Source organism: Ursus arctos, unplaced genomic scaffold (genome assembly GCF_023065955.2).
Source record: "Ursus arctos isolate Adak ecotype North America unplaced genomic scaffold, UrsArc2.0 scaffold_9, whole genome shotgun sequence".
NCBI lineage: Eukaryota > Metazoa > Chordata > Mammalia > Carnivora > Ursidae > Ursus > Ursus arctos.
Genome location: NW_026623111.1, coordinates 6,318,696 through 6,340,098, shown reverse-complemented (window position 1 = coordinate 6,340,098; position 21,403 = coordinate 6,318,696). Strand labels below are relative to the sequence as shown.

The following is a 21,403-nucleotide window of genomic DNA, read 5'->3' as shown; positions in this document are numbered from 1 at the left end:
CGGCACCTATGTCAACATATTCAGTAGATTAAGATACAAAGCTTAAAAGCATTAGGTCAGCTCTTTGGGCTGTAGAGTTTCTGTCTGAGTGTCCCAGGGCTGGCATCCTAAATGACCGGTGTAGGCAAGGAAGACTTTTTCCCTGACCTTCTAGGTCTTCCGGCGGGACGAAGAATGAAATTGACGGGGGCAGATGGCCAAGAGGGAAAAGCAAAGTTTAATTATATGTGCACAGAGGCCCAATAATAAAATTGAGACCTAAGGAAGTGACCAAGCAAACAATTTTTATACTTTTTAGGCAAAGAGACAATACATCGGTGAGGGCCTGACAGGACACAGAAAACTTCAGTTGGGAGCTTCTGTTAGTGAGGAATTCTACACAGAATTTGGGCTGGGTTAGTAAGGTAGCAAGAAAGGGAGCAGGTTTGTCTCCCTAGCCTACTCGGCTCTAAATGTCCCGTCTCTGGTGGTTAGGATGTCTTTGTCCCCCCCGCTGCAGGGAAGGTACTTGTCATGGGGGAGATGTATTCCTGCCTTCAGAGGTCAGAGGGGGTCTGAGTGTCCTTGCACTAGCTGTCTCTTACGTAACTTTTGTTTAAAATAGTCAATGCCGGGGCGTCTGGGCGGCTCGGTCCGTGGAGCGTCCGACTCTTGATCTTAGCTCGGGTCTTGATCTCACGGTCGTGGGTTTGAGCCCCTCATTGAGCTCCACGCTGGGCACGGCGCCTGCTTTAAAAAAATAGTAATCTGTGCCAAAGTGGCACATTTTTGTGCGGCCCGCTCTTGGCCCCTATACCACAAACTGGGGGGCTTAAAACCATGGAAACCTATACTCTCCCTGCTCTGGAGGCCAGAGGTCCAAAATCAAGGTGTCAGTAGGTCTGTGCTCCCCTCATAGCTCTCGAATCTGTGGTGTGATTCTCTCCCAGTTTCCAGGGGCTGGCGGCACTCCCGTGTTCCTTGGCTTGTTACACATCCCCTGGCCTTCCTGTCTGGGTCTCCCTGTGTCCTCTGCTCCTCACAGAAGGATGCCAGTCATTGGCTTTCGGGCCCACCCTAAATCCAGGGCAGTTTCATCCCAGGATCCTCAACCAGGGTTTTTGTATCTGCAAAAACCCTATTTCCAAATGAGGTCTCATTCTGAGGTGCCAGGAGGACACGAAGTTTTAGGGGACACCATCAACCCACTACAGTCTCCTTACTCTTTTTTTTTTTTTAATGTCATTCTAATAAATGTGGCAATTTGGATTCTCTGCTCACAGCAAGTACTGGGGATGGGGTGAGCGGTGGGGATGGTCACAGGCAGTCCCCTGGCAGGGCAGGAGGTCACAGAGCCCCCAGAAGCAGAATCAGCACTGACCAAGGCCAGTGTGAGGGCTCCCAGCTCTGTGCAGAGAGCTGACCCGATTCTTCCAGAAGACAGAAGATTCTTTACAACGTCCCCTGCTTCAGAAGGCAGGGCAACGTGCCTTGCATTGTAGAGTAAACCGGGGTCCAAAATGAGGACACTTGACCCTCGAGAGATAAAATTTCAATCTTTTAGAAAACCCACTCACAAGGAACCCGCTCCCCTTCCCCATCTGGATGGGAGAAACAGGGGAGCCTGCCCGACAGAGAAAAGGTTATAAATTATAGATGTTAAAAAAAAAAAAAAAAAGCGTGCCACGGCCAGAAGTCCTGGGTCAGCTCAGAGCGCATGACCCCGCCGTGTGCTAATGCCACTCAGCTGCCACGACCCAAGCCCAGCCCAGCTGCGGAGTGGAGACCTTGCGGACGGAAAAGCCCCATGAGGTCATTGCCAAGCTGCCTGCAATGCAGCTCAGCCTTGCACCGCGCTGTCTCCAGCACGCTCTGGGGAGCCTGTGAATTTTAGACACTCTCTCAGGGACCCTGGCTCTGCAGAGCGTGGAATGAATTGCACTCATCCATCTGTGGGCTTTCAAAAAATTCAATAATTAATTCAAGCGGACGGTGGTGGCGTTATTAGAATTTGGCCTTTCTGTGGTTCTTTACTTTGGCAGAGTGCTTTTATAATCATTTACCAGCTAAATAATTTAGTCCACGTTATTGCTACACGCTGGAAAGCTGGTGCGTGAGCCGGTGCTGGTGATCTTGGAAGGCTCCGGAACAGAGCAGGGGAAGAGCCGGATGAAATGAGGGGGCCCTGGGAGTTTATTCCCCAGGTCACATGTGGTGCCTTGACCTCCACGTGTCCTCAATAATTTTAACTCTGATTCGCCCCGGGCCATACTTTTCATGGTGGCGGTGACCAATGAGACGGGGACTTCTATACTGGAAGGGGGAGTAAGTTAGCCTTCTAGCCCAATCCCCTCATTTTGTAGAAGGGGAAACCGAGGCCCAGGAGGGCCCCTGCTCTGCCCAAGGCCACACCACTAGCATGACTCGCCTGCCAACGATTAATGGAGTGACAGCAGCATGAATGCAGGCCCTGGCGGTAGTACTCAGGTTTAGGGAATTTCCCCCCTCCCACCCCCCACCCCTCATTTTGGGGCCTAAGTGGACCATGGATCTGAGAAGAGGAAACCAGAGGCGTAGCCAGGTCCTCTGGGCCGGGGGCGCCAGCGTGGGGCAGGGCTGGCCTTCGGGCAGAGGGAGGGGCTGCATTTTTGGTCTCCCTTCTTCTGCCAGTGGGTCTTCCAAGCATCTTCTTGACAACCATGTCACCTAAGCCTCCGTGGCCTGGTCTAAAAGAGCAAACCTGCCCCAGAGGTGGTTGGAGGGCGCCGAGAGGCAGAGCCCAGAAAACGCCTGTCAGCACTCCCTGCACGGGAGCCATTGCTAATAGGGTTGGTTCCACCCCTTACGATGGTTCCTTAAGCTGTGAAGTGGGTATAACCATACCTGCCCCTTCCCCCTCAGAATTTCTGTGAAGCTCAGAAATAAAAAAAAGGAGATGGCAGAGCGAGTCCTTCACGCTCATCACGTACTCCTCACCCTGGAGGAGGCCCAGGGAGGGCTGTCTTCCTTGCGGCCCCAGGGAGGATGGAGGCAGGAGCAAGGCACCAGGGGGTCCCCGGTGGAGGCTAAAGGGATCATCTAAGGGGCATTTCTGTCCAGGGGATTGTTTGCCGGGGGGCGGGGGATGGCCGAGTGGGTTGTGAAGACTATATTCTCAAAACAACAAACAAAACTCAAAAACTCCCCAAATCTAACACACACAGAGTTCTGTTTCAATACATAATGAGTCACCAGATGACGATGAGCCCCAGAATACTGTTTACTCCGTTTCTCCAAGGACAGAGAAGCAAAAATGTCGCTTGTTCATGTCGTAAGCATTTCCTGAGTACTTGGTACGTGTCTGGTGCCGGGGCTGCAGCACAAAGGTAAGTAAAACACTAAAGCCACTAGGAACTGGATTTATGATTTTGTCTGTACCTTATGTATTTTTAAATAAGGTTTGGAGTTTTCCAGAAATGAGCATGTGCAGCAAGGTTAAATCTAGGAGGGAGAACGTGATGTAATGGGCAACCCTGCTTTTGGCTTGAATTAGACCGTGAATTTTCTTACTACACATTCGAGCTTGGCTTTACAAACCTGACATTTAAGTGTCTGAATCTACTGTGAGTGTAAAATGAATGGATGCCTGTTCAGTTTCGCGTACAGTTTCCGAGTCCTTGCTGTACGCCAGGCTCTGTTCTAGTCTCAGGGGACGCAGAAATGAAAGGTTAAGTTGTTCTGCCAGGATTTGCTCACGATTCAGGAAAAGGCCTAAAAACCCGAACCCAGCAGAAGAGAAGCATAGAGAAGGGCCAGGCGATGTTCGAAGAGGAGGCGATATTGGGTCTGGGCTTTGAAGGGTAAGGATGAGTTTGCTAAGTGAACAGGGGATGGGGGACATGTTCCCCGCCAAGGAGACATTGGCCCAGGCCTGGAGGCAGGTGCTTTGGGAACGGGGAGGTTGGTGAGGCTGGAGTGTAGGGTTCAAGGAGAGACAGGGAGGACTGCCCAGGTGGGCCGACTCTCACCATCCTCAGAAAGATCCAGAAGCCCCGTTTCTCTCCCTAGTCCACATCAGTGTCCCGACCCACTCAGAATTTAGGATGCGGCAGAGAAACTTGGAACCGTCAGAAAGGAGGGTGTGCACCGAACAGGCAGGTCCAGAGACAGTAATTAGGTAAGTCTTAAATTTCTCACCACCAAAAAAAAAAAAAAAAAAAAAAAGGTGATAGACATGTTAACTAACCTTATTGTCGAAATACCTTCACAATCTATTTGTATATGGAATCATCAGATTGTACACCTTAAACCGACACGCTTTTGTATCAGTAAAGCTGGGGAAATTTTTTTTTTAAAAAGGGTCTTGGTACTGACAGAAAGTAGATTAGTCGTTGCTGGGGGCTGGGGGGCGGCGAGAATGGGAGTGGCTGATAATGGGACAGGGTTTCTTTTTGGTGTGATGTTCTGGAATTAATGGTGATGGTTGCACAATTTTGTGAATATACTAAAACCCCAAGGATATGTACACTTTAAAATGGTGAAATTTGTGGTGTGTGAATTAATTCTCAGTTAAAAAAAAGACCAAGACATGGAACAACAGGACCCTCCTCCCTCCTTCCTGCAGCCACCACGCGTGGCGGCCCTCACCTGTGCCAGGGGTCAGGCTGCTGGCGGGGAAGCTGCAGGACGAGGCTCGCCCCTGCCCAGGCTCCGCTCTGCCCGGCACTCCATGGCTCGGGACCAGGCATTTCCTTGTCTGAGCTGCAGAGAGGCTCACCAGGACGCTGGGGGGGTCTCCTCAGTCCTTCTGAGCACTAATCCCATGCCCACAACGAGCACCTAGCACCTCATCCTGGCTCCACGTAAGCCCCCAGGAATTGAGATCGAGGGGGACTGAGTAGTGAGTAGCGCTTGAAGCCGTGGCCATAACCAAAGTGGGCGCTGTTGTTTAAAAACATGCAATAGCTCATTTGATTCTTCCAGCACCACTGCGATGGAGGTATTACTACGATCTCCATTTTATGGATGGGGAAACTGAGGCACAGAGCAGCTAAGCAACTTGCCTGAAGTCACACAGCAAGGAAGTGGGAGAGGCAGGACTGGAAATCAGGCTATCACACTACCCCTCCCCCCCCCGCCACTGCCATGCAGTCTGCACTTGAACCCATGGGCAAGGGCGTCACTGAGAGGCTTGAACTTGGAAGTGGCACCGAGCAGCAGCTGGCCGCCCTGTCTATGGGAGGGTGGACGGGTTGGGGGTTGCGGCCATTGTCCACGAGGTGGCGGGTGTGTTTCCCGGGGCCTTCACAGAGTCATTTAGAAAAACCAAATATGTGACAAAATCCTGCAGGGGGGTCTCTGGGGAGACGAGATCCGGTTGATTTGACTGTGTACGCCTTAAAACACCCCAGATCTGTCCCAGAGTCGCTTCTGTGACTCCGGCATCTCCAAGCTGATCTCTTGCCCAGACCCGGCCCCTCCCAGAGCCTCGTGGGGCCCCCCTGCAGGCTCAGTGCCCCGGGTGAGCCCAGCGGCGGCCCCGGAAGACTTCCGTGCACAATCCCCAGGACCGTGAACGTGTCCTCAGGTCATGAGATGCAGGCTCTTGAGAGGAGATCCTCATCCCGGGTCGTCGGGTGCGCCCCAAATGCAGAGAGCAGCGCCCTCATGGGAGATGCACGGAGAAGAGGAGGCAGTGTGACCACCGGGGCGGCGTGGAGAGGGGCCGGGCCACGAGCCCAGGAAGCCCCCAGGCTGCAGAGGCTGGAGAAGGCAGGACTGTTGTGCCCTGCAGCCTCCGCAGGGAGCAGGGCCCTGCTGGCACCTGGGTTTCGCCCCCGGTTTGTGGTCGTTTGCGAGGGTGGCAACAGGAAACTAAGTGCCGTGTGCACTGCTTTCCTTCCTGTGCTCCTCTGCCCTCCCTGGGGACGTCCCGCTGTGTCCACGGCCTGCCGCATCCCTCCCGGCAGTGGCTGTGTCCCCCACTGGTGGGTCCGCTGCTTCACCTAAACACACATCTCCCAGCTGCTGCTGGGTGGGCTGCGGGCTTGTGCAGCTGGGTGCTCGCGGCCTTCCCCGGGCCAGAGCCGTGTGGACACCCACGCGAACTGAGATCGCCAAGTCCCCGTGAAAACCCAGGACAGCACGAAAAAGCAAGCAGGCAGTGCCCACTGTCCCCTGCTGTCTGTCGAACCATGGGTCCTTTTCGTCCCCGCCCTCCTCAGTGCACAGAACCTTTGGGGGCAGGAGGGGTACACATGGGGTGCACGGTGGCCCATGCTGCAGCTTCCTGTGTGGGATTCCAACCACACTGTGTGTGTGTGTGTGTGTGTGTGTGGCCTGTGTTGGGGTCTGTAAAATGCTGGCACCTGGGATGGGGACAAAGCCACTTCCTCCCAGAAGCACACACGGTTTCTCCTGACCCGTGAGCTTAGACCAGGGACTAACCCAGGCAGAGTCTCATGACCCTTCCTCACCTGCTGCAGGAAGTGTCCAAGGGTCAGCAGGGAGGCTCCTGGGGTTCCACATAAGAAACCCGAAACACGCAGACATGGAGTATCACTGCATCAGTGCTCTGGTTTGAAGGCCTTTGCTAGAAAGATGCTGGCAGCCCGGCCCAGGGCCTGTGGCAGGGGCCAGCACCTGGGACACCTGCCTTCCCCAGGCTGGCCAGGGGCAGTGTCTGCCAAGATCCTGGGTCCTGCCAGGCTGCCCTGCGGTCGAAGGCCCACTTGCACCCAGCTGGGGACCTGGGTCAAGTATAGGAATCCAATGACCTCATGTGTCAAGGGGGTGGGGCCCTCCTGGGGATTAGGAATTCAGGCCACCCAGGGCCAGGTTCCTAGACTGGGCTTCAGGCTCAAGGCACAGGCGGGCTTGGTGTATACCCTGCGGTTCTGGAGCACGGGAGGCACGTTCTGGTGGTTCTCAGTTGGCTAATGGAAAAGGCGCGGCCTCAGCCTTCAGCCCTGCGGCTGGGGTGTGGAAGTTAGGACTTGGTGAACACCTAGTCAGTGCGGAGCAGGGCCCGAAACAGGTGCCTGCAAGGTACCAATTCCCCAGCAACGGCCTGCCTCCAGCTCCCGGTCTCGCTCCCACACCACGCTCGGTTTCTCATCTGGGGAGTCCTGCAGCGGGGCTGGCTCCAGGTCCGCAAAATGACGGCCTAATCTGGGCAGCTGCGACAGAGGCTGGAACCCCCGCCCTCGCCCTTCATTCCGCCCCTCCCCGTCCCCCCCCTCCGCCCCCCGCGACCTGGATGCTCCAGGCTGCGGCTGCAGTGAGGGGACCCCCGCTTCCTCTTCCGAACAGACCAAGAAACCTTTCCCTCTCCCTCCAACGCGGCGCAGCGCGCGAAGCGCGCTCTCTGCCCTGAATACCTAACCCTCGGCTGCCCCGGGGCGTCCTCCCAGCCCGGGCTCCGTCCCCCACTCAGGAGGGCGCTGCCCCACGTCCCGAAGCCTCCCCCTCCATTGGCATCCGCGCCTCCTTCCCGCGGGGACGCCCTCTTTCCGGGGCCCCCTCCCCAGCCCAGCCGCGCGCCACCGGCCCGCTCCAGTGCCCCCCACTCCGGGGGATCGCAGCCTCCCTCGGCTCGCCCCCTTCTCTCCGCCAGTCGCCGCGCTCCCCCTCCTGCGTTCCCGGGGCGCCCCGGGCGCCCCCCGCCGCCCCGAGCCTCGGGTCCGGGCGCGCCCCCCGCAGCCGCGGCTGGCGCGGCGGGCGCGGGTCCCCGGGGAGCGCTCCTTTGTGCGGCCCCGCGCGCTGCGTCAGGGCGGAGTTGTCGCCGCCGCCACACGCGCGCACTCACCGGCGCACGGGCGGCCCTGGGGGCGGCGGGAAGGGAGGCGGTGAGCGGGAGGAGGGAGCGGTCGCGAGCCCAATCGCTCGGCTCCCCCGCCCGGCCCCGCGCGGCGCCGCCTCCGCCATTGCTGCGCGCGGGAGCGGCCGACGCGGAGGCTCGCTGCGCGCTCCGAGCCAGACCTGCGAGCCGGCGTGGGTGAGTGCGGCCCGCGGGCCCGAGCCTGCCGCCCCGGGGCGCGGTCCGCGGCCGCCCGGCGCCCCGGTGGTGGTGGAGGGGAGGACGGGGGGCTCCGCGCGGGTCCCCGGCGCCGGGACCGGGCGCGCCCCCTCCCCGGCCGCGTTGCGCCCCTGAGCCCGGCGCTCCGGTCCCGCGCGGGGGAGGGCCTGGGACACCCCCCGCCCAAGCCCCGGGCCGTGACCGCCGCGCCCTCTCGACCCCTCCTCCCCGGAGGCCAAGCTGGGGGCCGGCGAGCTCGCGGTGACTCCCTCCCGGCCCTCCCTCGCAGGCGGCAGCCTCGGGTCTCCCGGAACGATGGTGAAGTTGGGGAACAATTTCGCGGAGAAGGGCACCAAGCAGCCGCTGCTGGAGGATGGCTTCGACACCATCCCCCTGATGACGCCCCTCGATGTCAATCAGCTGCAGTTCCCGCCCCCGGACAAGGTGAGAGCCCCCCCCCCCGGCACCCCCGCGCTGCCGGGTGCGCACCCCAAGTCTCGGGCGGCGGCCGCAACAAAAGAGACGCGCGGCGTGCGCTGGAGATGGGAAGTGGGGGCGAGCTCGGGCGGCGGGAGGAAGCCCCCCGGGAGGACAGCGTGCCCGCGCGGGATTCCGGATCAGGAGACAGCTCGGTCTTGACGAGGGAGCGCAGTTAGGGGGAAGGTTCCTTCCCGATTCTCCTGGGGGTCCTGCCCTAGAGAGGTCCCTGGCTCTACAGCAGCAGCCCCCAGCCCGGCTCCTCCCCGCCCCTGCCCCATGGAAGCAGGGGGCTGTGGGTCTGGGGCGAGCCCCGGGGCGCGGCTGCCGCGTGTGCCTGCCCAGGTGGTGCGGTTTCAGCCCGATTTGCCCCGTGGCGGCGGGAGGCTCCTCTCCCTGGCCAGACGGACCCTCGTTGAGGGGCCGGGTTCCCGTCCTCGGCCTCCCCGCCTGCCCCTCCCAGCCTGGCGGTGGATGCTGGACGGTGTCTGTTCGCTTCCTTCCTCTCTTTGTTCCTTTTGTGAAATCTTCAAGTAAGTGCTCTGCTCGCTGGGCGTTAGTGTAACTGGGGACAGCCATTCATCATCCTCTCCCCAAAGCGGGTTTTTCTTTTCTGAATTTAGAGAGCCCTTTCTTTTCTTGAGTACAGTATCCAATCGAGTAGTTTCTGTACGCGAAGGATAATATTTTCAAGAGTTAACATTTAAAAAGGCAAATACGATGGTTAAAAGTCTCGACAATTGTATTACAAAACTCAAACCTAGGACAATAAACACAGCATCGTTCTGACCACCTTGCTGCTGCTTAAAAACCAGCCTGGCCACAAGCAAGCTCGTTCTGTTCCCTGGAGTGCGTTTATGGGTATTGTCTCATTTAGCCCCGGCGAGGAGCTTGTGACTCAGGTCTTTGTCTTCCACTCTGGCAGGCTGGTGATTGCTGACCACCGGATGGGGCTGGGGGCATCTCTCTGCAGCGGTGGGTCTTTCCCATCTGGAAGATTCCTTTATTCCCATGTGGACCCTTTGACTTACTCAGCTCTCTAGAGTGCTTTCCATCCCTGCGGCTCTATTGTCTGTGTTTTGTGGGGGGGGAACGGGGGCTGGCAGCAGGTGTTTCAGTTCCAGGAGAGGCTCGGCTGGGCACACCTGTGCACCCAGGCCACGTGGGGCCACTTTGGGGGCACTGACGGTCTGGGGGCAGGGGTGGGGGCAGGGCTGCCTCAGCTGGCGCCTCCCGCTTCCCTGTCTGGACGACTTGCTGGGCTAGCTCAGCCGCCCCCCCACCCCACTCTGCCCCCCACCTTCCCCTCCCCTCTCAGCCCAAGAGTGGTGGCAGCCTGTGCCAGGAACGCTGTGTCCCGAGGCAGCACCTCTGTCAGGTGACTCCCTCCGCTCAGCCTGAGCCTCCTCTTTTGCCCCAGTCTGTTCTGTTCCAGAATTGTCTGGCACACAGTTGGCTTATACCAGGGAGGGGGATTTCAGGCACGTATGAAATCCTGGCCAACCAATTGGGCCTTTAGAAGTAGCCTAGGTAAGTCTGAAAGGTAATGAGTCTCCCATCCCTGGGAGTGTTCAAACAGAGGGAGGGAATGGGCAGGGATGCCCCAGAGACAGGAACCAGTGGTTGGGCTGGAAGATCTCTGAGGTCACAGATGAGGAGACTGAGGCTCAGAGAGTTCATGGACGTGCCCAAGGTCACACGACCAAAGGCCACAGTCCTCCCGAGTGCAGAAGCTTCTGGCAGGGCCTCGTGTTCCATCCCGCCTGGGACGAGACCTCGCTTAACCCGAACAGCAGTGCTGTGTTGCTCCCAGGCAGGGTTCCGGGAGGCGATAGCACCCGTCCCAGGTGACGTGGTTGGTGGGGTCCGGTAACGCAGGCAGGGTTATCAGTGGAACCTGTCCTGAGAGCGTGTACCGAGGGCTGAGGTACGACAGGGACTGTGGTCACGGAGCGGACAGCAGTGCCCGGGCCAGTCTCACCTGACGTTTGTCAGGTGCTTATTACGCACTGGGCGCTTGTTTACAGGCTTTATGGGCTTAGCTTTCTTTACTGTTATTGCCCCCATTTCACAGATGTGGAAATAGAGGGTCTTGTCCAAGGTCACCTAGCATGTCAGTGGCAGAGGCGGATGAATCCGGCGGTAGAACATGGATGGGCTTCCCGCCGTGCTGAGGATTGTGCGGATTCCCCCTCCTCACTGCCGCCGGGTGAGAGAGGCCTTGTTCCCATTTCCCGGGCCAGGACACTGCGGTTCGGAGTAGCCAGGGAGGTGCTAAGGTCACCCAGCGAGTCAGGGACAGTTGGGATTTGAGGACGATAGGGTGATGCACAGATGTTGCCCGCAGAGCCGGGTGGGCACCCAGACCGTCACACATGCCCGCCCTCTCGGCGTCTGAGAGCTGCGTGTATGTAAGGGACCCAAGGAGGGAAGGCAGGAGTCTGATTACAGTTTTGTGGCCCATGGATCACTCTTCGGTGGCAGCTGGCATGGGCCGCTTTCTCTCCCGATTCCTTCTCCTCGGGGCTGGCTCCAGGGTCACACTCAGTCCAGGCCCACCATCCTGACTCGCCGTGTTCTGCTGGATCCGCCCCAGGGCCCACGGTCGCAAAGAGCAGGTATCTTCCCCGAACTGCGTACCCCCCCTTTTTGTCGGGGTTAGGGGGAAGAGTGTGGGGGTGGCTGGTCCTCTGCAGTCCAGCCGCCGCTTCCTGGCTCCTGGCGGTGGAGAGGAGGAGTGGGGACTAGAGAGGTCTGACCCCTTGATGCCTCCCTGCACGGCGGGGACTGAATAGTAAACTGTCCTTGGCGACAGGCAGGCGTGAGGAGGAAAGGGCTGTGGGCCTCTGAAGGAGGAGGCAGGAGGGTGGGTCGCGGCTCATGGGAAGCTGCTGGGGATGCAGGGAAGGGTGTGTACGGGCCGGGTGGCATAGCTTTCCTGGGGGGAGAAGCCTCTCCCACTTCGCAGTAGAGAGCAGAGGGAAAGAAGAGCAGGGAGACCCTCTGGGGGCCCTTGCAGGGGCAGCGGAGGGAGAGGATGGCGGGGTGGGGGCTGATAGAGGCAAGATCGATTTCCTTGAAGGCCGGTTCCTGCTCCGGCCTGATCCTCATCGCCTCTTCCCTCGCTTTCCCCGCAGCGGCAGGGAGAGACCACGGAAAACCAGTGCACTCCCCGACCACCGGGGCTCGTGCGGCGCCCCAGCCTGTGGAAGGAGCCCGGTGTCAGGAGTCAGCCCTGCTATCTATTAGCTGGGTGGCCTTTGGCCAACAAGCTTGACTTCTCTGGCCCCGAGTTGCCGTCTTTCCCACCTGGGGCTGCTATCAGGATTATTCATGGGTCATTTCTCTGAAGGTCCTCGCACAGAGATTTCCAGCAAATGGCAGCTGTTCTCGTTCTTTCTGTGAAGCACTTGCTGGCGACATGGTGACTTGGCCACCGGGGTTGCCGCGCCCGTCCTCGTCCTCGCGGGGCAGGTGTGTCTGCGGGCATCCCGCCGTGCCTCTGACTCTTTGCTTCTCTGTTTCCCGGACAAGGTGGTTGTGAAAACGAAGACCGAGTACGAGCCTGACCGCAAGAAAGGCAAGGCGCGCCCTCCCAAGATAGCGGAGTTCACCGTCAGCATCACCGAGGGGGTCACCGAGAGGTTCAAGGTGAGTGGCCTGGCAGGGAAGGTGCGGCTCTCATGTGTGGGGGTGGGGGCGCCACGCTGGCCCCTGGAGTGACGGCAACGGGACCAGATCCCAGCTGCGCACAGCCAGCGCCGTGGCTTTCCAGATTTCTTCTTCTTTTCCTCTGTCTTCCGAAACGACCACACAGAACTTCGTGGCGTGTTTTCTTGTTTAAAAATTTTTAATTCTAATTTAATTGTTAAAATTCCGGCGTGATTAACATACAGTGTTATGTGAGTTCTGGGTGTATAGTATAGCGATTGAACGATTCTGTCCACTACCCGGTGCTCGTCACCGTGAGCGCGCGCCTCGCCCTGTCCCCGACTTCACCCCTCCCCCCGCCCCCCTCCCCTGCAGCCACCGGTTTGTTCTCTAGAGTTCAGAGTCTCACGTAGTTTCAATAACAGGGAAAACCCACCCCTATACTTTCTTTTCGACGCCTGTTACAGACATGTGAAAAATCATGTCCTACCAGACTCTAAGATCCTTACCGCACAGTTGCAGGGAGGAGGCAGGCTCGCACAAAGGACAGGCAGCCCACTTATTACCTGCAAGACCCAGCTCTGCACCCCTGACTTGCGGCAGCCGAGCTCAGCGAGCCTTGGCAGAGGTCAGGACTATCCGGATAAGCCGTCATACAGACGGGAAAGTTGAGGTGCGGAGCAGTCATGGCTGACCATGGCCGAGCCAGAGGAGGCCTGGCTCCAGGGGCCCACGCTCTGCCTCCATGCTTCACCACCCCTGCATGATGTGGGGGTGCGGGGCTCGGCCGGCCAGTGTGCTCCGTGTGCGGGCGGCTGGAAGCACCCGCTCGTGGTGGGGGAGGCCTTGCTCTGGACAGCTCTCTAGGGAGGAACAGCGGCTGAACGGGGCAGGGTTCCAGCCAGGCTGGGGGTGGAGCCTTCCCCAAAGTCCCCAAGGTCCGGTGGCCTCTGAGGGTGGACACAGTGGCCTTGGTTGAGGAGTAAGTTAGGATACTGATCTTTTGAGACTTGTTCTTTGAGAAACACGAGAGACGGTGAAATGGTAGCCCTCACCCCGATTCAAAGGGGTGACTCGAGAGATGCCAGTGGGTCGCCCTGACCTTGCACAGTGGCCGTGGCAGCCTCTCTGGTGGCTCCGTGGGGTTGGTGAGCAGTTTGCTGATGTCCAGGTGCACAGACGCTTGGACCCCAACACCCTGCAGTTCCTGTACGGTGTCCCGTTCCATGTCCTGAACACCCTGTGGACTGGTTACTAGCTGCAGGCAAAGCTCACGGAGCCGAGGTGGCTTCGGAGCCGAGCAGGGGAGGCAGGGTGTGATGCGACTTTGAATCCCTCCTTCGTGTCGCTCCAGCCTGCCTCACGGGCGGGAGAAACACCGTGGGCCTGGCCTGGCCAGCGGACCCCTCCAGGTCGCCATCTCTGGTGTCTGCGGGGTGTCGACCATGTGATCTACCTGCCCCGAGAGGTGTGGGGGTGAGCGGCAGAGCCCGCTCGCCGGCAGCAGTGTCGACGTGCAGGGTCCTGCGTCTGTGGCTCCTGCTGGGGCTGCAGGGGTGGTGTCGGCCTGAGAGGCTCCTCGGGGGCTCCTGGCTGGGCAGTCTATGTGTGTCGCTGCGTTCACGGCCAGGACCAGACTGCACTGACCCAAGGTCGACATCTCCCTTCCGCTCTGGCCAGCCGGCGTCGCGTGTGCCCTGTCTGTGGGTGCTCGTATGACCTGCATTGCCTGCGCCCTGGGGAGCGCCTCCTGGCCGAGGCAGAAGTGACCTCAATTTCAAGGTCATCCTAGCCGTCATTCTGATGGCTGACACCATCTGGCTATCTAACTGTGTCTGGGTTTCTCATGCCTGATTTGACCTTTGCCCTTCTCAGCCCTGGCATTTTAGGTCCCCCCCGAGTGGGGTGCTACCCGTCATCTGTTGTGGTCCGTTGTGTGCCAGGCTCTGTCCCCCAGCTCCGGTGTCCCTTGTGTGTGTTTTTCCCGCATGCTCACCTGATCCAGGCCCCCAGGGCCCCCGTTTAAGGCAGGGGTGACGCACATTGGCCACCAGGGCTCTCGGCAGCCACAGCAGACCGTCGGTGTGGTTACCTGGCTCCAGGTGCCCAGAAGCCGAGGGCTCAGAAGATCTGAGCCTATCCCTGTGGACAGGGCTGTGGCTGCCTCACCTCTGCCCCCACCTCCTGAGGGATGTCCAAGAAGGTGATGTATGCAGTAGGTGCTCAGTAGGGCACTGCATCACAGCGAGCCCATTCCCCAGGCTCATACCTAAACCATCTGGGCATGTTCCTATGCTTAGCATCCGTGGCCCTCTCGGGGTTCACAACGATGCTGAAGGGGGCGGCACGGAGGCTCTGGAGTCCCTGGTGGTCACGGGGGCTGGGGTGCTTCAGACTGATCCGTGCCTCCGTGGCCAGTGCCTTTCCACCACTCCACCTGCCACTCACCACCGCACAGGCCCGCCTTCCAGCCCCTTCCCTTGCCAGCCCAGCCACCAGCTCCACCGAGAAGCCTCCGGGGATTGACCTCACCCTCCTGGGGTTTCCGCTGTCCTTTGTAAGGGGCAGTAGCAGGATGAAGACAGGGAGCACTCCGTCCGACCAGCAGGACTCCGGGTCGAGCTCCTGAGACTTCTCATCTCACTTAATCCTTGTAAAAACCTTGTGACGTGGGCCCCATTGTCTCCATTTCGCAGTGGAGGGGACACTGAGGCAGAGAGCTTGGCCCTGGGCGGCCTGCACTTGGCCGTGACACCCGAGGTGATGTGGCTTCCCCCGGGGGACGCGTGTACACAGGGAGCTCCCCGCTCCAGGCGGCCCACCATGCTGCTGCTCCGTTGTGCGCTTTTCCATTTTTTTTTGAAGATTTTATTTATTGATTTTAGAGAGAGGAGAGCCGGCACAGGGGGAGTAGCGGAGAGAGAGAATTCCAAGCAGCTCTGTGCGGAGCGGGGAGCCCAGCCTGGGAGCTCGATCTCACGACCCTGAGATCACGACCTGAGCCAAACTCAAGAGTTGGCCACTCAACCGACTGAGCCCCCCAGTGGTCCCTGGACCATTGCGCTTCTAAGAATCCTTGCCCTTTGTGGATTTGAAGCCCCGCCTGGTGGCCTCTGCCCTGGGGCCCTCCATCTGTCCCTTGAGTCACAACACAGGTCACCCTCCCTCCCAGCAGCCTTGGGATGTGCAGCAGCCCGTGTACTTGAGTCTTCTCTGGCGTAAGTGTCATTTTTCTCTGGTCTCTTCCTTCGTGTCACAGTGTCCTGGCTCCCCCTGTGAGGAGCCCGTGTTTCTCTTCAGGTGTGACCAGGCGTCCTGGCGACGTCCTGCGGGGTGGCCCCTCTCTGCCAGCCCGGATAAGAGCCCATCCTCTCTGGGGCTGCATCCAGGCACTCCCAGCTTGATGAGTCACTGGGTGACTAGCCATGCTGCTGGCCTGGAGTGCGTGGGGACTTGGGGAGAGTTCCAGAGTCTGCCTGTGGGACCCTCGCTTGTTGAAGAAGGCAGTTCCCTAGGGCACCCTCTCTCCAGGCCATGTGCGGCTGTAAGCCCTTTCCTGGTGTTAACTCACCAGTTCCCACCCGGTCGGGCAGACGACCCCTGAGGTCACAGTCAGTGGCAGAGCGTGGCCTGAACCGGGTGACCTGGCCCACTTGACTGGGAGCGCGTGGGCCAGACGCACAGAGCTGAACACCCTCACGCCAGGCTTTTGTTCCAACACCCTTCTGAGTAGGGAAGGAGGTGTAGCTGGTTCCCTGTGCACTTGCCGGGGGCGTGTGTGTGAGAGGCGGCCCGCAGAGCACTGGTGCTCTAAGTGCGGTCTGGGACCGCCTGTGCTGGAATCACCCGAAGTCTGATTTTTCACAGAGGGGCCCTGACGTCCGGGAACGTCAGTGTGATGAGCTCTCCAAGTGATGCACTGAGTTCGTGGCCCTCTGTGGTTGCAGGTGCACCCTGGCGCAGGGGCAGGGCTGGCTCAGGAGGGCCTTTGGGAGATGCCAAGGGCGTTCCCGTCCTGGAATGTTCTCCCAGCCTTTTATGGCCCGATTATGTGTCTGGCATCTTTGAATGGAGCACGCAATAGGGCACGCTTCTCCTATGAGGGGCAGTGGCCGAGGGCTGGGGAGTAGGTGGGGAAGGTTGTGCCTGAGATGAACCTGTGACGGGAGGCGGAGAGAAGGATCTGCCTCCGCCCCCCGCCCCCGCCCCGGGGCTGTGCTGGGGGCTCCGTCCCAGCTTTGGTCTGGACAGAACCTCTTCCTGACCCCGCCAGTGACCGGGCAGCTTCCGTGTGGCGCCCAGCCCAGCCGTTCCTCGGTCCTTTTCATTTCCATGTTGAATTGCAGGGATGAAATTGCGTCTTTTGGCTGTTGAAGCAACAAGTAAATAGCGTGTCCCCCTTTGTCTCTCATTTGTGCGCCTCAGGAGCGAGGAGCCGGCTGCTTTGCGCCTCCTCTTTATGCACCTTCGGATGGCATCCTTGAGACGAGATGTCTTTTTGGATGTTACTTTATGGTTATCACTCGGGGATGAATCTCTTGGCTCAGAGGTTGCTAGGCTGGTTGCTAGGTAACCGCTGATGGGGAGAGGGTTTTGTACGACTCCGCCACACTGGGATTGCTGGATGAATCACCCAGCAGCGGCCAGAAGCCTAGGCTTCTGAAGAGGTTAGTGTCAACGAGGAAAAGTGCTCGTTTAATTAATTGGAGGTGTATTTATGCTGAGAATAAACACGGGCTGAGATGTTTCTCAGATTAAGTCAACCTAAACATTCTTGCAGTGGCGCGTTCCCGCTCCCCGGGCAGAGGAGGGTCAGGGTGCGGCTGGGACTGCTGCTGAGCGCGCGCTCCCAGCTCAGAAGCTGCAGGGGCCGTAATTAGGCAGATTGTAAAGGAAGGTTCCATCAGGTTCTGCTCTGTGGCTGCCCTGCTGGAGAGCTGTTGAAGTGTCCGGGATCCACAGATCTCTGCCTTGTAAGGGTTCCGGTGAGCAAACCGCACCCCTGCCCTGGTACCATGGTGCACGGAGCGACTTTAGTGGCCCACATGGAGCTGGGAGGATGTTCTGGAAGGAGAGGCTGAGTTTGTGTGAATGGCCCCCAGTGTTGGCAGTCGGTGCGGCAGGGGTGTCCCTCTGCATCCTGTCGCAAATGATTCTGTGGGCGGTCTGTATCTTTCCCACGTCCTTAACGACCTTGAGCCTCCTGTGCACCGGCCTGTTTGCCACACCCTCCAGTGACCCCCGGTGTGCTTCAGGAGGCACTTGTTAAATATTTATGAACAGCAACGCCATTTCCTTGCATTTGACAGCAGGGGGACGTCTTCGTGCAGTGACACGGGGACCTGAGGATGGCGGGCAGACACCCCCGTAGCCGTCCGCCGAGCACCCTGTAGGCCTCGGTCGCCAGGTTCTGTGGCCGCAGAGCCCACGGTTTTCTGCCCAGCTGTAGAGTGGGGGCTTCACCCAGAATCCGATAATAAGCGGGTTGAGTCATCTTGGAGGGGGGGTGTCTGTGTTCACTTTTTTGTGGGTTATCTAAAATATTTAGTGTTGCCCATGCTTGACGATATCAGGATTCATCCTGTTTCTCCAAGTTTTGTTTTTGTTTTTTTTTTTACTGCGTTACTCAGCAGAAAACACATTTCCTTTCCCCTCCCCCTGCCCCGGCGGGGAGGGCAGAGGGAGCGGAGGAATAACTGGCGCCATCGACCCAGTGCCTGCCTGCTCAGGCTGTGAGCTGCGTGTTACTCCTCTCCGTGTTGGTAACAGTCTTGAAGGGTGCTCTTGCTGGCTGGACTTTGTAGGTGGGCGATTAAGGTTAGAGAGTTAAGGAGCAGACTCGAGTCAGCCCGCTAACCAGGGGTGGAAGGAGGATTCAGACCCACATCCCGGAAGCCCCCCAAGCTCTGTCTGCCACACCAGCCGCTGCGCAGGTCCCGTGGGACGGCTCTTCCCTGCTTCAGACGTCCTGGTTCCACCACAGCTGGGCAGTGACCCCCACCCTCCAGGGGCCCCCAGCAGGAGGAGAAGCCCCAGGCCAGGAGGAGCAGATGGCCACAAGCAGACTCAAATGCTGCTCGAGCCCCTTGTCTTTCAAATGGGGGTGTTGTCAGTTCCCCATCAGCACGGAGAGAGCTAGCGTGTGGACCAGGGCCTTGTAAGTTGAGTGGCTGTATGACTCATGGCCTGGACTGGGACGCTCTGGAGAGGGACAGTGGACACTGTGCCTTTGGGATTCCAGGGCAGTCACTACCAGCCAGGACTGTCCTAACAAGCCTCTAGGAGATATGGTCCCCTCCTTATAAACTCCTTCTCTAGTTCACCCCAAGGCCCATATCCTATTCGCCATCCATTCCTGGCTGTTCTTTCCAGAAAACGTCCCTCTTGCCACCGGGACAGGACTGCTGGGGCTCGGACTCCCCATCTCGCCAGAACCCTGACCGCAGCCCATGCCTCCGTGCCCCACCTGTCTCGTCTCTCTCCCCTCGCCCATTTGTCCTTAGTGTGGCGAAATACACGTAACACACAGTCCACCATTTTCAAGTGTCCCACCCTGTGGCATTTAGTAGCCTTGCAGTGTCGTCCAATGCTCACCACCATCTGCTTCCAGAACATTCGATCAGCCCAAGAGGAGACCCCTTACCCATCAGCAGTCGCCTTGTTTCCTCCTCCCATCAACCCCAGACCTAGCTGCCTTCTGTCTCTGGATGTCCCTGTTCCGGACATGCCGTGTCAGCGGAGTCCTACCGTACGCGGTCTGTTGTGACTGTTGCTTTCACGCAGCGTGTGTCCCAGGGTCACGCGTGCTGTACCACGGGGCGGCGCTTATTCCTTTTTCTGGCCGAGTCACACGCAGCTGCATGGCTAGACCGTCTTTTCTTTATCCCTTCATCCGTCAGTGGACACTTGGGCTGTTTCTACCTCTTGACTAGTGTGAACCACGCCGCTGCGCACTTTCGCATACAGCGTTTGGTTCGAACGCCTGTTTTCCGTCCTTCCGGGTGTGTACCCGGGAGTGGAACTGCTGGTTTGGGTGGTAGTTTTGTGTCTGACATAGTCCAGCAGCTGCCCGGTTCCCCGTCCCCACCAGCGACGTCTGAGGCTCCGTGTCTGCACACCCGCCAACGCTGGTCGTTCTCGGTCTCTTTAATTACAGCGCCTAGTGGGTGCGACGTAGTGTCTCATTGTGGTTTTCAGGTGCGTTTCCCTAACGGCTGACGACGTGGAGCACCTGTCCCTGGGCCCCGCTGGCCACTCGTGTATCTTTGGAGCGATGTCTATTCAAGTCCTTCCCCATTTTTAATTGGGTTGTTTTGTGCTGTTAGCTTGTCTTCTGGATACTGCGTTCTTGTCAGATAGGTCATTGGCAGATATTTGCTACCATTCTGTGGGGTGCTTTTTCAGTTTTCTGCTCATGTTCTTTGCACACAATTTTTAAATTTTGAAGTACAATGTATTTTCTCTTCTGTTGCTTGCACGTTTGGTGTCAGATCTAAGACACCATTGCCGGGTCTAAGGTCCTGAAGATTTGCCTCTGTTTTGTTCTAAGAGTTTTATGGCTGTAGCTTTTATATTTAGGTCTTTATTCCATTTTGAGTTAATTTTCATATATGGTGTGAGGTAAGTGTCGAGCTCTTTCTGCGTGTAGATACCAGTTGTCCCAACACCATTCGTTGAAGAGACTTCTTGCCCCATTGAATGGTCTTGGCGACTTGATTAAAACAAACCAGTTGATTGCGGACATCGGGTTTTATTTCTGGACTCTGTTGTATTCCATTTATATGGTGATTCTTAGGCCAGTACCACGCTGTGTTAATTAACGTAGCTTTGTAGATTTTGAAATTGGGAAAGATGAGTCCTTTGACTTATTCTTTGTCTCCAAGATGGCTTTGGCTACTCGGGATCCCCTGCAGTTTCTGTCTCGGCAAGAAAGGCCGTTGGGATTCCAACAGGGGCTGCACCGAGTCTGCGGATCAGTCTGGAAGTTTTCTCGTCTTCACAATATTAAGTCTTGCAGTCTGTGAACACAGGATGTCTTTCCATTTATTTGGGTCTCTTCTCTCGTCTCCTCTAGCAATGTTTTCTAGTCCGCAGTGTTCGAGGCCCTTCCCTTTTTGCTGGAGGCAGGGAACCGCAGCAGTATCCGCTCTGAGACTGTCGCCGTGCGGATCACACGCGGTTTGGTATCAGGCTGCAGCTGGTGCCAGGATCTCGGGAAACGCGTGTGTTCTCCTCTTTCCTTTGAAATCAGAGTATTTCTGAGCTCTTGTTGTTTGATGTGTTGATAAGTAAGCATATATATATGTATGTATATATGGAAACCCCGCCCTGGGCTCTCCCCCGATCCCTGCCGCGCTCACACACTGTCCCTCCCGGGCCACTGCCCCCAGCAGCAGGGTCCTGGCCACCCAGGGCCGCCACGGAGCACGTGCTGCGGGCGGAGTGCGGACAGCCCCGCGCGGTGGCCGTCATCTTCCCACTGTCTCCCGCCTCAAAGCTTTTGACCGCTGCACAACAGCGATACAAATTCTGGGATTATGTGGAACCTGCTTGCTCTCTGCCCCCCCCCCCCCCCACGTAGATCGGTGGCAAACATGTCCTCCAGCCACCTGGCAGCGCCTCCCCAGGCTGTGAGAAATGGGGATTTGTCACAAAGGGGCAGCTGCCTCCCAGAACTGTGCAGTGCCCAGGAGCTGCCTGGGCTCCTCCTTCCCAGTGGGGCAGACAGGGACCTGTGTCACCCGGCTGGTGTCACCTGCAGCACACGTGACGCTCCAGCCACACCAGCTGAACGCACCAAACTCCTTGATGCCTGTGGGCTGTGGCACGGCCTTCCTCCTCGGAGAGCAGCCCTTCCGCCCTGCCTGCCCTGACGAGCTGCTCCTCCAAGACGCAGACATCCCCCTGCCCCCAACCCAAGTCTTCGCCGGCACAATGGAGGGTCTGCCAACACCCCCCCAGCCACTGGGGAGGAGCTGTGATGAGCGAACACCTGCGGCAGAGGCCAGGGCTGATGCCGAGCGGCCAAGACACGCCAAGGTGGCCACTGTCTTGTCTTAGGAACGTCCAGCGACCACGGGGGTTCCATCAATGAAGGAAGGCAGGGCCCCGGGCCCTGAGGTACCTTTTTGCTTTTCTGCCTTTGGGGGCCCCTTCCTCCTTAACAACAACAACAACAAAAAGGTAGAAAAAGAAAGGACCTTATCTCATGACTGCCTTGGTCTAAAGAAGAATATAATCCAGGCTGGATTCATGATTATTATAGAATTATTTCCAGTTTTCCAACAAAATTAAAAACCA

At 58.1% G+C, this 21,403-nt stretch overlaps 1 protein-coding gene across 1 annotated transcript in view; it reads left to right on the top strand.

Annotated features, from left to right (window-relative positions):
* The first annotated feature begins 7,797 nt into the window (after positions 1 to 7,797).
* NSG1 (neuronal vesicle trafficking associated 1) overlaps positions 7,798 to 21,403 on the top strand; it is a 30,520-nt gene continuing 16,914 nt past the window's right edge. Inside the window, exons 1-3 of the mRNA XM_026514396.4 lie at positions 7,798 to 7,954; positions 8,265 to 8,419; positions 11,987 to 12,103. Coding sequence (XP_026370181.1) covers positions 8,291 to 8,419; positions 11,987 to 12,103 — 246 coding nt within the window. The 5' untranslated portion in view covers positions 7,798 to 7,954; positions 8,265 to 8,290. The remainder of the gene's footprint in view (positions 7,955 to 8,264; positions 8,420 to 11,986; positions 12,104 to 21,403) is intronic.